Source organism: Monocercomonoides exilis (assembly GCF_001643675.1).
Source record: "Monocercomonoides exilis strain PA203 chromosome Unknown scaffold71-172346, whole genome shotgun sequence".
Taxonomy (NCBI): Eukaryota; Preaxostyla; order Oxymonadida; family Polymastigidae; genus Monocercomonoides; species Monocercomonoides exilis.
The window spans coordinates 88,424-100,758 of NW_027150616.1; the positions used below are offsets into that span (position 1 = coordinate 88,424).

The 12,335-nt window shown below is 36.0% G+C and overlaps 3 protein-coding genes across 3 annotated transcripts; 2 read left to right on the plus strand and 1 right to left on the minus strand.

The window, feature by feature from the left end:
- Nucleotides 1-841: 841 nt before the first annotated feature.
- MONOS_12876 (uncharacterized protein) lies at nucleotides 842-2,745 on the minus strand (the record flags this gene model as incomplete). Its single annotated transcript, XM_067865532.1, has 1 exon — nucleotides 842-2,745. One exon carries the CDS (start codon nucleotides 2,743-2,745, stop codon nucleotides 1,177-1,179), a length of 1,569 nt encoding a protein of 522 aa, XP_067718819.1. The 3' UTR covers nucleotides 842-1,176.
- Nucleotides 2,746-5,041: 2,296 nt separating this feature from the next.
- MONOS_12875 (uncharacterized protein) lies at nucleotides 5,042-6,254 on the plus strand (the record flags this gene model as incomplete). The annotated part of the gene is made up of 6 exons (XM_067865531.1): nucleotides 5,042-5,054; nucleotides 5,156-5,172; nucleotides 5,245-5,412; nucleotides 5,542-5,680; nucleotides 6,017-6,127; nucleotides 6,226-6,254. The coding sequence occupies 6 exons, from the start codon at nucleotides 5,042-5,044 to the stop codon at nucleotides 6,252-6,254; spliced, it is 477 nt and encodes a 158-aa protein (XP_067718820.1).
- A 412-nt stretch (nucleotides 6,255-6,666) lies between these two features.
- Nucleotides 6,667-8,079, plus strand: MONOS_12874 (uncharacterized protein; the record flags this gene model as incomplete). Its single annotated transcript, XM_067865530.1, has 1 exon — nucleotides 6,667-8,079. One exon carries the CDS (start codon nucleotides 6,667-6,669, stop codon nucleotides 8,077-8,079), a length of 1,413 nt encoding a protein of 470 aa, XP_067718821.1.
- Nucleotides 8,080-12,335: the final 4,256 nt, after the last annotated feature.

Here is a 12,335-nt window from a genome sequence, read left to right on the forward strand (position 1 = left end):
AGAATTTATTTTATTTTTTGAATTGAATTATTTCATTTGGTGTTTCCAAAGTTTTGCCTCAATCCTGAAAATGTATTTATTTTTGTACTAATTTTATCTTTAATCTTTTTTCACTCAAATAAATCCAGATTTTCCAGCCTTCTTTATTTTTTACTTCTTCTTTTGAGTTTTTATTTGTTTATTTATTTATTTGTTTGTTTATTTCGTTATTCCCCCCTCATAAACTGTTTTATCTGTGCTCAGAAATCACCAAAGAATGCTCTCTGTTGAATAATTTCAATTGAAACAGAGATAATTTGTTTGCATTGCTTGTGCCAAAAATATTGGTCATTTCATTTCGATGTTGTATTCCAAAAAGAATTATATTGTTTTCTTTTTCCAATTGTTAAATATCGTTTTTTTGAAAAATATTTTTTCTTTCTTTTTTATCTTTTTCCATTGCTTAATGCTCATTTTTCTATTTTTTTTTCCTTGTATGTATTGTTTCGATTTGCATTTATTCAGCTTCCTTCGCTTTTATTTTTTGTCTTTCTCAATGTTTGTGCTCCAGAAATAATTATCTCTTTCTCTTTCTCTTTTTCTTTCTTTTTCTTTCACTTGAGATTTTTTGTTGAGAAACACACATCAGCTTGAGAATAACCACTCGGATTTTTCTTTTTGATTTTCTATTTTTCGATTGATAATCTGTTCTCATTTTTTTTTATTTCTTTGGAGGAAGTTGAATGCTTTTGCATGGAAATCAGAAAGCTTCACATCGCATTTTTGTAATAAAGCATCAATTGCATGTTCAGACATCCTTTCTATTTTCAATCCGTTGGATTTCCTGGAAAGTGGCTTGTTTTGCAAAATAAACAGTCAATTTGTTTCTTTCCAGACAAAGGAGAAAATAAAAAATGAAATGAAAGTTAAAATGCGAAGTGATGAAATAATATTATCATTTCTCATTTTAAACCCTTTTCAAGTTCATCTTTATCTCAATCGATTCTTCTCCTCTTTCGTTAATTGCAGCATCTAATATATCATAAATTGAAACATGAGTGTTCAGTGCGTTTATGTTCTTCTCTTATCCTTTTCGCAGAGCAATAACAGCACGCTGAAGGCATCGAAAAAAAAGACAAACAGAGAAGAAAACGAACAAGAAATAGAAGATAACTTTGATATAAATGATAAAGAAGTTTAAAAGAATAGTGATTTTGAGACATTCATATCTTTGATCTCCGCACCAACCATCGACAGTTGTGACAGCACCACCACAAACACCGATGACGACATCACATAGTCTCCTGAAGAAACACTCGTGGTGATCGCAACATCCTCCAATGAGAGTGACCCACTCCCATCAGACACCACAGCCACACTCGGTGAAAAAGGATTTGCACTTGAGTTGCAATCAACCTTCATGTGCAATAAACCAAGTTGGCCTGTTGACACACTGAATAGCGTTCCTACCGATGAAAGTGTTCCTGTTCCAATCGAGCTTTTATCTTTGCCTTTCCCAATAACCGAAATCTTCTTTATCCCAATCTCAATCGTTGTTGTCTCGCTTGTGTGATTCCCGTCCATCAGTGTGATTGTCAAGCTAATCTGTATTTCACACATCTCAAACGCTTTCTTCACTGTCAGACAAGGATTTAATTCATTTGCACCACACAACTCAAATTTATCATTTCCATTCACCGAAACATATATCGTCTTGTCCTTCAGCCAATCCTTTTTTGATGTTTGATCATATGTCCAGGCACCTGCATTCGAGTAGTTATACACATAGCACACTCTTCTATCATCGCTGTTGGTGGAATAGCTTTCGAAAAACGGATTCCCCTCATTCAAGAAAACATCGTATTTATCAACATAAAATATATCATGACCACTGGGAGGATTGGCTGAGCACTTGCACTCATGAAAAAATAGGAAATAACAATAGCACCCATCAACTGGCCCTGTTGCTCGATTTGGCTCCAATCTCATTCCCCCACCTTGTGACGAAGCTATGCAGGAGATAAACTGAATGCTCCTCATTTTGAATTGATTAGGAACTCCATAACAACGCATGCCTCCACCATCAGTGCTTGTCACTGAGCATGAAGTGAAACTGCAGTCAAACACACACGCGCTCTCTCCTCCTCCACTTTCTGTTCCAATGCATCCTTGTACTGAAACCTGAAAATCATTAAGATAAAGTCCTCCTCCATTATAATTTGCTTTACAATTCTGCAATTCACATCCGCTGATTCGTACACATGTTGAAATTCCATACACATACAATCCTCCTCCGTAATGGTTTTGTGCTGTACAGGCATTGAACACATTATTTTCGATACGCACAGATTTGATTGTATGACACATAATCCCACCCCCACGGCTGTATGCAAAACAGTTATTAAACAGACAATTCGAAACAGAGAGCTCTCCAGAATTGAGATTGTACATGAAAATGGCCCCTCCACTCGATATCCCGTCCGTAACGGAATCGCTTTCTCCTGTTGTCTTCGATCCATCCCATTCACACCAAATAAATGAGTTTGCTCCATTTTCCGTTATGTTTTGTCTCCCTGGAGTCAACTTGACATCTGCATTTCCTTCACATACAACGTTTCTTGTACGACAACACTCAGCGAATGAAGTGTTTGAGGCAGTCAAGGAGGCCAAGGGATTGTTGAGAGAGGGAACAATTCCGCCATCATACGCATCGCAGACTGATGAGAATGAGCAGCTGTTCATCAGACATGATGCTTGGGTTGACATCGTGGTTGAAGGTGAGCATATATCATTTGCTGTTGAGATGTTGAAAAATGTGAGTTTGGAGAGCAAGAGGGATTGAAGATGATGAAAGAAATGCTGTTGAAGATGAGAAATGCAATTCGCTCACAGAAATTCTTCATTTTTCTGCTCTCATGAGTCTCGCTTCAGAATTCCCTCCAAATGGCTTGCTTTTCCTCTTGGCTCAATCCCGCAAAATATCCCAATAGGATTGAATTCCGTTTTTTGCCTACGCTTGTCTCTTCTTCAGCTGCTCCAGTAAAAAGGCTTTGCAAAACCATCAGGTGAAATTCCTTTTTCCATTCTGTATGCTTCTGCAGAAACATACAAAAACGACAAACGCCCCGGATAACCTGCTCAAAAGCTTTTCAATCGAAGCGCCCTGCTATTATTGACAAAAGCGCTCAAAAACCCGCCTTTCTTCATTCCATGCTCGTCCCTAGACATTGAACATAACAGCAAATATCATAATTCCTGAAGAAAAAAATAATAATTCTTATTTGAAAAAATCAGACAAAAAAAAAATACACCTTAAATAAGGCAATATCCTTTTCAATGTTCCAATTCAATCTTCTCCTCCTTATTCTTCTTCTGCCAAACATTCATCTGATTGAAATCTTTTGAAAAAACACTTTTGCCTTCAAAACTCATGAGCGTTGATTGATAAATCAAACAAGTTCAAACGTTCTTTTTCTCTTGCCTTAGCCTTGCCATTAATCGAAGCACATCCTAGAATTGAAAACATGCTCCGTGACTGCATTTCCCCGTTCCATGCATTTGGAATCGGATCTTCAAAAAAACACTTATTGACCATCAGCCCATCTGCCATTCCTTTCTTTCTGTCCAATTCTTCCTTCTTTGCTTCTTCCCTTGCCAGAACAGCCGAAACAAAAACACAAGCATATCATTTCCATTTAACTGCTCCCCAAAAAGGCGAATAAAAACACATGCATTTCATGATGCAAATGAAGTCTGCTGCCTTTCTCATCCCCATCCCCATCCCCATTCTTACATTCATATTTTGATTCAGATTCAGGATGAATCTCCTCTGTTCTTCTCATTCCGCTGTTTCTGCTCAATTCTCTGCCTCTCAAACACCGAGCAGCAAGTCGCGTGCCTCAAGTGAAAAGACAAGATAAACAAAAAAAAAATAACATCCCTTCTTTCCAAGCATCGCAAAAAGAGCAGAAGATAAAAGATTCCAACAAAAAAAAATATTAAATTATTGATAAAACATCAAGGAGGACAAACATTGGATTTCCGGCCTTGCCTCAGACTTCAACATTTTGGAAACAGCTGATCCCAACTCTGGCTGTGCCGCTGCGAGAAGGCAAAAAATATACCAATAGAAGAAGAAGAAGAAGAACGCGTTTGCAAAGCATTCTGCTGGTCCTGATGAAGTTGAAGCAGATCAAAACAAAATGACAACGCCCCTGCTCCTTCCTGTTCAATATACCCAAATACAGACGATGAGGAAACAGCATTGCCTTTTGTTCCGCCATGCAATTCTATCTAAAAATTCAGTCAGACAAATGACTGAGCCAGAACCCAAATATATCCATCATATTCTGTGTTGAGGAAAAATGAGTTGTCTTCTTCGATGTTCGATAAAAACTTCACAAAGCTTCGTTCATTTCTTCTAATTGTAGAAAAGAAGTTGATGATATGTTATGTTGAATTATCGAGCTCAACTCTCATTGCTTTGTTATATTTTCCTTCCTTTTATGTGATAAATATCCTTCCCTTGATATTGCCAGCCACTTTCCTTTCCAAAAAAATACCCCAAACTGCTCTCCCTGCATTTAATTACAAAATTCTATATAATTTTGTGCAGATTTTGTCCTTCACAGAATTCCTTCTTATTATCTTCATTCAACAAAACATCAGTTGAATTTGTTTTCACCTCTTGTTCCAAATAAAAATCATATATCTTGCGTAACTTCATTTATTTCCAAATTGCTATACAATAACAAGCTCCGTTCTCATCGTGTTGCTCTCCAAAGCGGAGATTGGCCATTTCAACAATAACTCACATTCCTGCACTTTGGAGAGGATACAGACGGAAATATCTTCACAATCAATTGAACAATATAAATTACATACATTATATCTTTTTGTGTAATTGATGAAATTGTTGCATTCCCCTTGGCCATCCAATTGACAAAAATCATCAGATAGAATTCCAAAAATATTGCATCTCCATCATTGTCCGTTGTCATCACAGGAAATAATATTCCTAGTTCTACAGATAATGTTCACTCACGGATTTCTCATTCTGTGAATGGAATATTCCAGTTCTTTCGAATCTGATGATCATTGAATCCATTACAAAAAAGACTCAAACCAACAAATCATTTTAATATTTTCTTTTTCTCGGCAATGGCTGAGTGAAAAGGGACAAGGTTGAGAGGGGTGTGTGAAAACAAAAATTAAACTAGTTTTGGGGGATATTTGTTCATTTTCTGAATTTCATGTGTTTGGCAGTGTTTGATTGATAAGCGAGTTTGTTTGTGGGGAGCAGGGTTCAGTTTGTGGCTGATCAGAGAAGCGGATGCCCACAAAGAGAAAAAGGTGCTTGCAGCAGCTATGTTTGATGGGATGATTTTTCAGCAGTTCCTTTTTTGGAAAAGAAAGGCGAGCGTGGGAAACAATGTTTGTGAGAAGGAGCAGGAAAGGGGAGGGGAATGGAGAGTGCGGAGCGGAGTGTCTGCTTGGCGGAAGAGCACATTACAAGTGGAATTTTCACACACATATTTTTTATTTTAAAGGGGGTGACAAAAGCGAGTTGGATGTTGTATTTTGGCAGCTGATGGCTGGCGATGTTTGGGGATGCAGTCATGCTCACCTGGGCAGTCGAGGCAGCACAGGAAAGGGACTGTGCGATTGCTTTGTGAGCCTTTCACGGTGAAAGAGGAGACAGGTTTGATGATTTGTTTCATGAGAATATATATATATATTTTATATTTGAATTTATGATTATTTCTTTTTTTTATTGAGGATATTGAGTGAATTGCCGAAAGATGCGCAGAAAGCCATCATATGTTGCCTGAGGGATGGCTATTGAACGCAGACTGTTTTTTAAGCCTAGCTTGAAGAATGAGAAGAGGAAGAAATATTCTATATTTTTTTTTTGGATTGAGGGCTGGATGGAGGAAGAAGGGAAGAGAAGAATGGTGAGAGCGGGGTTGAATGGGCAATGGAAGAGCGGGCGAAAACAACATTTAATTTTTTCTTTATTTGGAATTGGATTTGAAAGGCGAAGGCGTGGTGTGTGTGGTGCTTGGAGTGGATGATGTTGGGGTGAGAGTTAATTGGAGAGAGGCAAACAGGGGACGAGGGGAGCGAAGAGAAATGAAGATTTGTGGAGGTATTTTGTTCTTGTTTGTTCATTTTCTTCATGTATCATTTTTTATTTGTATTTGTATTTTTTAAATTTTTGATTAGATTGATGTGTGATGCGATCAGGTGTTGCCAGAAGCGCTGGGGGAGCATGAAACATGGGATGTGGAAACACTGCTTTTTTCTGGGACATTCCTGGGAAAAATTGGTAGAATTCAGCAACTGAAGAGCGTTTGGCAGAATGATCCAGGCGGAAAAAACTGAAGAGAATGGGAAAAGAAATTTTTGTGGAATTTTTTATTTACAAAAATCTTTTCGGAAGCAGCAGCAGAAGAGGCAGAAAAGAGGAACTCAAGCTCAATGGGATATTTTTTGACATGGCACAAAGGATCATGTGGCAAATAAGTGAAGGGAAAGGAAGAATTTCTGTGAGTGAGTCAAGCCCCGTTCCTGTCATCACCTTCCATACCTCTTGTATCCCTCTCCAAATTATCATTTTTCAACATCTCAACAGAAAATGATGTATGTTCACCTTCAACCACAATATCAACCCAAACCACTTGTTTGATGAATAGCTGCTCATTCTCATCAGTCTGTGATGCATGTGATGGAGGTATTGTTCATTCCCTCAACAATCCCTATGCCTCTTTGTCTGTTTCAAACACCTTGTTCATTGGGTGTTGCAGGACAAGAAATGTTGTATGTGAAGGAAATGCAGATCATAAGCTGACTCCAGGGAGACAGAACACAACAGCCAATGGAGCTAATTCATTCACTTGGTGCGAGTGGAACGGATCGAAGGCTGCTGGAGAAGTTAGCTCATACACCGATGGCTCTTCGAATGGTGGAGCAATCTGCATGTTCAGCTTATCGTCTGGAACGCTTTCAGTGAAATGCTGTTCGTTCAGTGGATGTGAAGCGTATTATTCGGGAGGAGGCATTCATTGCTACAACATCAAATCGGTTGATATAACAAATAACACATTCGACTCGTGCACTGCTCGAACATGGATTGGAGGAGGGATATGTGTTTATACAACTTCAACATGCACTCGAATCAGCGAATGTGACTTCCAGAATTGCAAAGCAAATTATTATGGAGGAGGACTTGAACTTGAAAGTTTTCAAGTATCTGGAACAAATTGCATTGGAGAAGAAAATGGAGAAGGGGAGAGTGCGTGTGTGTTTGACTGCAGTTTCACTTCATGCTCTCTTACAAATTCATATGGTGGAGGTATGTATTGCTACAATGTTCCTGCTGCATTCAAAATGAGGAGCATTCAGTTTATTTCATGCTCAACAGCTGCAAATGGAGGAGGATTATGCTTCAGACCAGAAAAAACAGAAAAGCCTGATGATGGATTCTATTGTTATTTCCTGTTCTTCCATGAATGCAAATGCAGAACAACTTCAACACCATATGGACATGATGTGTATTACGTGGACTATTACAGTTCACATTTACACTCAAACCCATTTTATGAATGCTGCACCACAAACAGTAATGATAAAAGGATATGTTATGTTTATAACTATTCGAGCTCAGAGAGTTGGGTGTATCAGCACACGGAAAAGAAGGATTGGCTGAAGGACAAGACAATATATGTTTCTGTGAATGGGAGTGATGGATATGAGCTATGTGGGGCAAATGGATCAAATCCGTGTCTGACAGTGAAGAAAGCGTTTGAGATGTGTGAAATACAGATAAGCTTGACAATCACGCTGATGGAAGGGAATCATCAAAGCGAAGTAACAACAATTGAGATTGGAGAAAAGAAGATTTCAGTCATTGGGACAGGCAAAGATAAAAGTTCGATTGGAACAGGAGCCCTTTCATCGGTAGGAATGCTATTCAGTGTGTCAACAGGACATCTTGGAATGAGTCATTTGAAAGTCGATTGTAACTCAAATATAAATCCTTCGCCGAATGTGGTTGTGGTGTCTGATGGGAACTATTTATTTTGCTTAGAGGTTGTATAGATGAGCGTTTCTTTTTTCATCAGAGCCGAATCCTTTTTATTTTTTTTAAATTTAATTTGCGATTTTATTTCGATGGGCAGATTTTTGCGTAACGAAACTTTTCCATGTTATACTTCTTTTTACAATATTAAAACAGTATTAAACGAATTGTACCATTTCTTATAACGTTTTCTTTTACGCGCATGTAAAAAGAAAAATAAACTATTTCTTAAAAAATAGGAAAAGTTCAAATTTTAAACTTTTATTTTTATTTATATTTCTTGAAATGAATACAGGTATTTATTTTTATTTTTAATTTTAATTTTTTTTTATGATTAAATTTTTTCTTTGGTTTGTAAGCTAAGATGGTTATTCGCTGTTCTATTTTATTTATTTTTATTGTGCTCTTTCAGATTTCTGTTTTATTGTTCATTGCAGAGTGTATTAATTTCTAGTCAATTGAATTTAGTTTACTGAAGTGTTGGAAAGCCTGTGCTCTTTTATTGTGTAATCTTTTTAAATTGAATAATGGATGCTATTTGGAATGTTGTAATATTGCTGTGTGCAATTGCAGAAATGAAACAAGGAGCCCTGTCAAAAAATTAAAAAACAATTAAAAATCTATCAAAACGTGCTTTAATTCTTAAATCCAGAGTGATGATTTGAATCTGTAATTTATAATCTCAACCATGTTTTTCAAGCTGTATACAGCTTGACGCAAACTTATTGACGATTGAATATGCACAAAACATTTGTAATGCAGGAATTAATACGAATTTTCAAGTATTTTTTGTGCTGTTCATCAAAAATTGTGTTATTAAAAAAAGAAAAAAGAAAAAAGAAAAAAGAAAAAAGAAAAAAGAAAAAATAATGTTCAAAAATATCAAATTAATCAAACTCTCAGCTATTTATTAGCTCAACAATTGTTCCAATTTATTGTTTTGTTAATTTTCGTTTTATGCCTGAAAAACTGGGTTAAAATTTTTTGAAATTGTGTCCATTTAAAATAATTCAAAATTCAAAATTTCATAACTTAATTTCGAAACGAAAAAATGTGGGGGAAAATATGAAACTTCAAGCTTTTTCAATGAAATAATTTGCACGGTGGATGAACTTTTTGTGATCCAAAAATATAAGCAAAACGGGTTTATTCATTCGAATCCTTCACATGTGTGTGATTCTTTTTGAAAAGTCGCAAATGTTAAACATTTTGAATTAATGATAATGTTTCTTATTTGATTTGTTTTCACTTCAAATCCATCAAATTTCTTCATAATGCAATAATTTTCGCATCTCAAAGGTTTGTGAAATTAAATTTGAATAATTATAAAATTTAAGGGATTCAAAGTGAAAACTGATCAAATTAGAAACATTATCATTAATTCAAAATGTTTAACATTTGCGACTTTTCAAAAAGAATCACACACATGTGAAGGATTCGAATGAATAAACCCGTTTTGCTTATATTTTTGGATCACAAAAAGTTCATCCACCGTGCAAATTATTTCATTGAAAAAGCTTGAAGTTTCATATTTTCCCCCACATTTTTTCGTTTCGAAATTAAGTTATGAAATTTTGAATTTTGAATTATTTTCAATGGACACAATTTCAAAAATTTTAACCCAGTTTTTCAGGCATAAAACGAAAATTAACAAAACAATAAATTGGAACAATTGTTGAGCTAATAAATAGCTGAGAGTTTGATTAATTTGATATTTTTGAACATTATTTTTCTTTTTCTTTTTCTTTTTCTTTTTCTTTTTCTTTTTAATAACACAATTTTTGATGAACAGCACAAAAATACTTGAAAATTCGTATTAATTCCTGCATTACAAATGTTTTGTGCATATTCAATCGTCAATAAGTTTGCGTCAAGCTGTATACAGCTTGAAAACATGGTTGAGATTATAAATTACAGATTCAAATCATCACTCTGGATTTAAGAATTAAAGCACGTTTTGATAGATTTTTAATTGTTTTTAATTTTTGACAGGGCTCCTTGTTTCATTTCTGCAATTGCACACAGCAATATTACAACATTCAAATAGCATCCATTATTCAATTTAAAAAGATTACACAATAAAAGAGCACAGGCTTTCCAACACTTCAGTAAACTAAATTCAATTGACTAGAAATTAATACACTCTGCAATGAACAATAAAACAGAAATCTGAAAGAGCACAATAAAAATAAATAAAATAGAACAGCGAATAACCATCTTAGCTTACAAACCAAAGAAAAATTTAATCATAAAAAAATTAAAATTAAAAATAAAAATAAATACCTGTATTCATTTCAAGAAATATAAATAAAAATAAAAGTTTAAAATTTGAACTTTTCCTATTTTTTAAGAAATAGTTTATTTTTCTTTTACATGCGCGTAAAAGAAAACGTTATAAGAAATGGTACAATTCGTTTAATACTGTTTTAATATTGTAAAAAGAAGTATAACATGGAAAAGTTTCGTTACGCAAAAATCTGCCCATCGAAATAAAATCGCAAATTAAATTTAAAAAAAATAAAAAGGATTCGGCTCTGATGAAAAAGAAACGCTCATCTATACAACCTCTAAGCAAAATAAATAGTTCCCATCAGACACCACAACCACATTCGGCGAAGGATTTATATTTGAGTTACAATCGACTTTCAAATGACTCATTCCAAGATGTCCTGTTGACACACTGAATAGCATTCCTACCGATGAAAGGGCTCCTGTTCCAATCGAACTTTTATCTTTGCCTGTCCCAATGACTGAAATCTTCTTTTCTCCAATCTCAATTGTTGTTACTTCGCTTTGATGATTCCCTTCCATCAGCGTGATTGTCAAGCTTATCTGTATTTCACACATCTCAAACGCTTTCTTCACTGTCAGACACGGATTTGATCCATTTGCCCCACATAGCTCATATCCATCACTCCCATTCACAGAAACATATATTGTCTTGTCCTTCAGCCAATCCTTCTTTCCGTGTGCTGATACACCCAACTCTCTGAGCTCGAATAGTTATAAACATAACATATCCTTTTATCATTACTGTTTGTGGTGCAGCATTCATAAAATGGGTTTGAGTGTAAATGTGAACTGTAATAGTCCACGTAATACACATCATGTCCATATGGTGTTGAAGTTGTTCTGCATTTGCATTCATGGAAGAACAGGAAATAACAATAGAATCCATCATCAGGCTTTTCTGTTTTTCTGGTCTGAAGCATAATCCTCCTCCATTTGCAGCTGTTGAGCATGAAATAAACTGAATGCTCCTCATTTTGAATGCAGCAGGAACATTGTAGCAATACATACCTCCACCATATGAATTTGTAAGAGAGCATGAAGTGAAACTGCAGTCAAACACACACGCACTCTCCCCTTCTCCATTTTCTTCTCCAATGCAATTTGTTCCAGATACTTGAAAACTTTCAAGTTCAAGTCCTCCTCCATAATAATTTGCTTTGCAATTCTGGAAGTCACATTCGCTGATTCGAGTGCATGTTGAAGTTGTATAAACACATATCCCTCCTCCAATCCATGTTCGAGCAGTGCACGAGTCGAATGTGTTATTTGTTATATCAACCGATTTGATGTTGTAGCAATGAATGCCTCCTCCCGAATAATACGCTTCACATCCACTGAACGAACAGCATTTCACTGAAAGCGTTCCAGACGATAAGCTGAACATGCAGATTGCTCCACCATTCGAAGAGCCATCGGTGTATGAGCTAACTTCTCCAGCAGCCTTCGATCCGTTCCACTCGCACCAAGTGAATGAATTAGCTCCATTGGCTGTTGTGTTCTGTCTCCCTGGAGTCAGCTTATGATCTGCATTTCCTTCACATACAACATTTCTTGTCCTGCAACACCCAATGAACAAGGTGTTTGGAAACAGACAAAGAGGCATAGGGATTGTTGAGGGAATGAACAATACCTCCATCACATGCATCACAGACTGATGAGAATGAGCAGCTATTCATCAAACAAGTGGTTTGGGTTGATATTGTGGTTGAAGGTGAACATACATCATTTTCTGTTGAGATGTTGAAAAATGATAATTTGGAGAGGGATACAAGAGGTATGGAAGGTGATGACAGGAACGGGGCTTGACTCACTCACAGAAATTCTTCCTTTCCCTTCACTTATTTGCCACATGATCCTTTGTGCCATGTCAAAAAATATCCCATTGAGCTTGAGTTCCTCTTTTCTGCCTCTTCTGCTGCTGCTTCCGAAAAGATTTTTGTAAATAAAAATTCCACAAAAATTTCTTTTCCCATTCTCTTCAGTT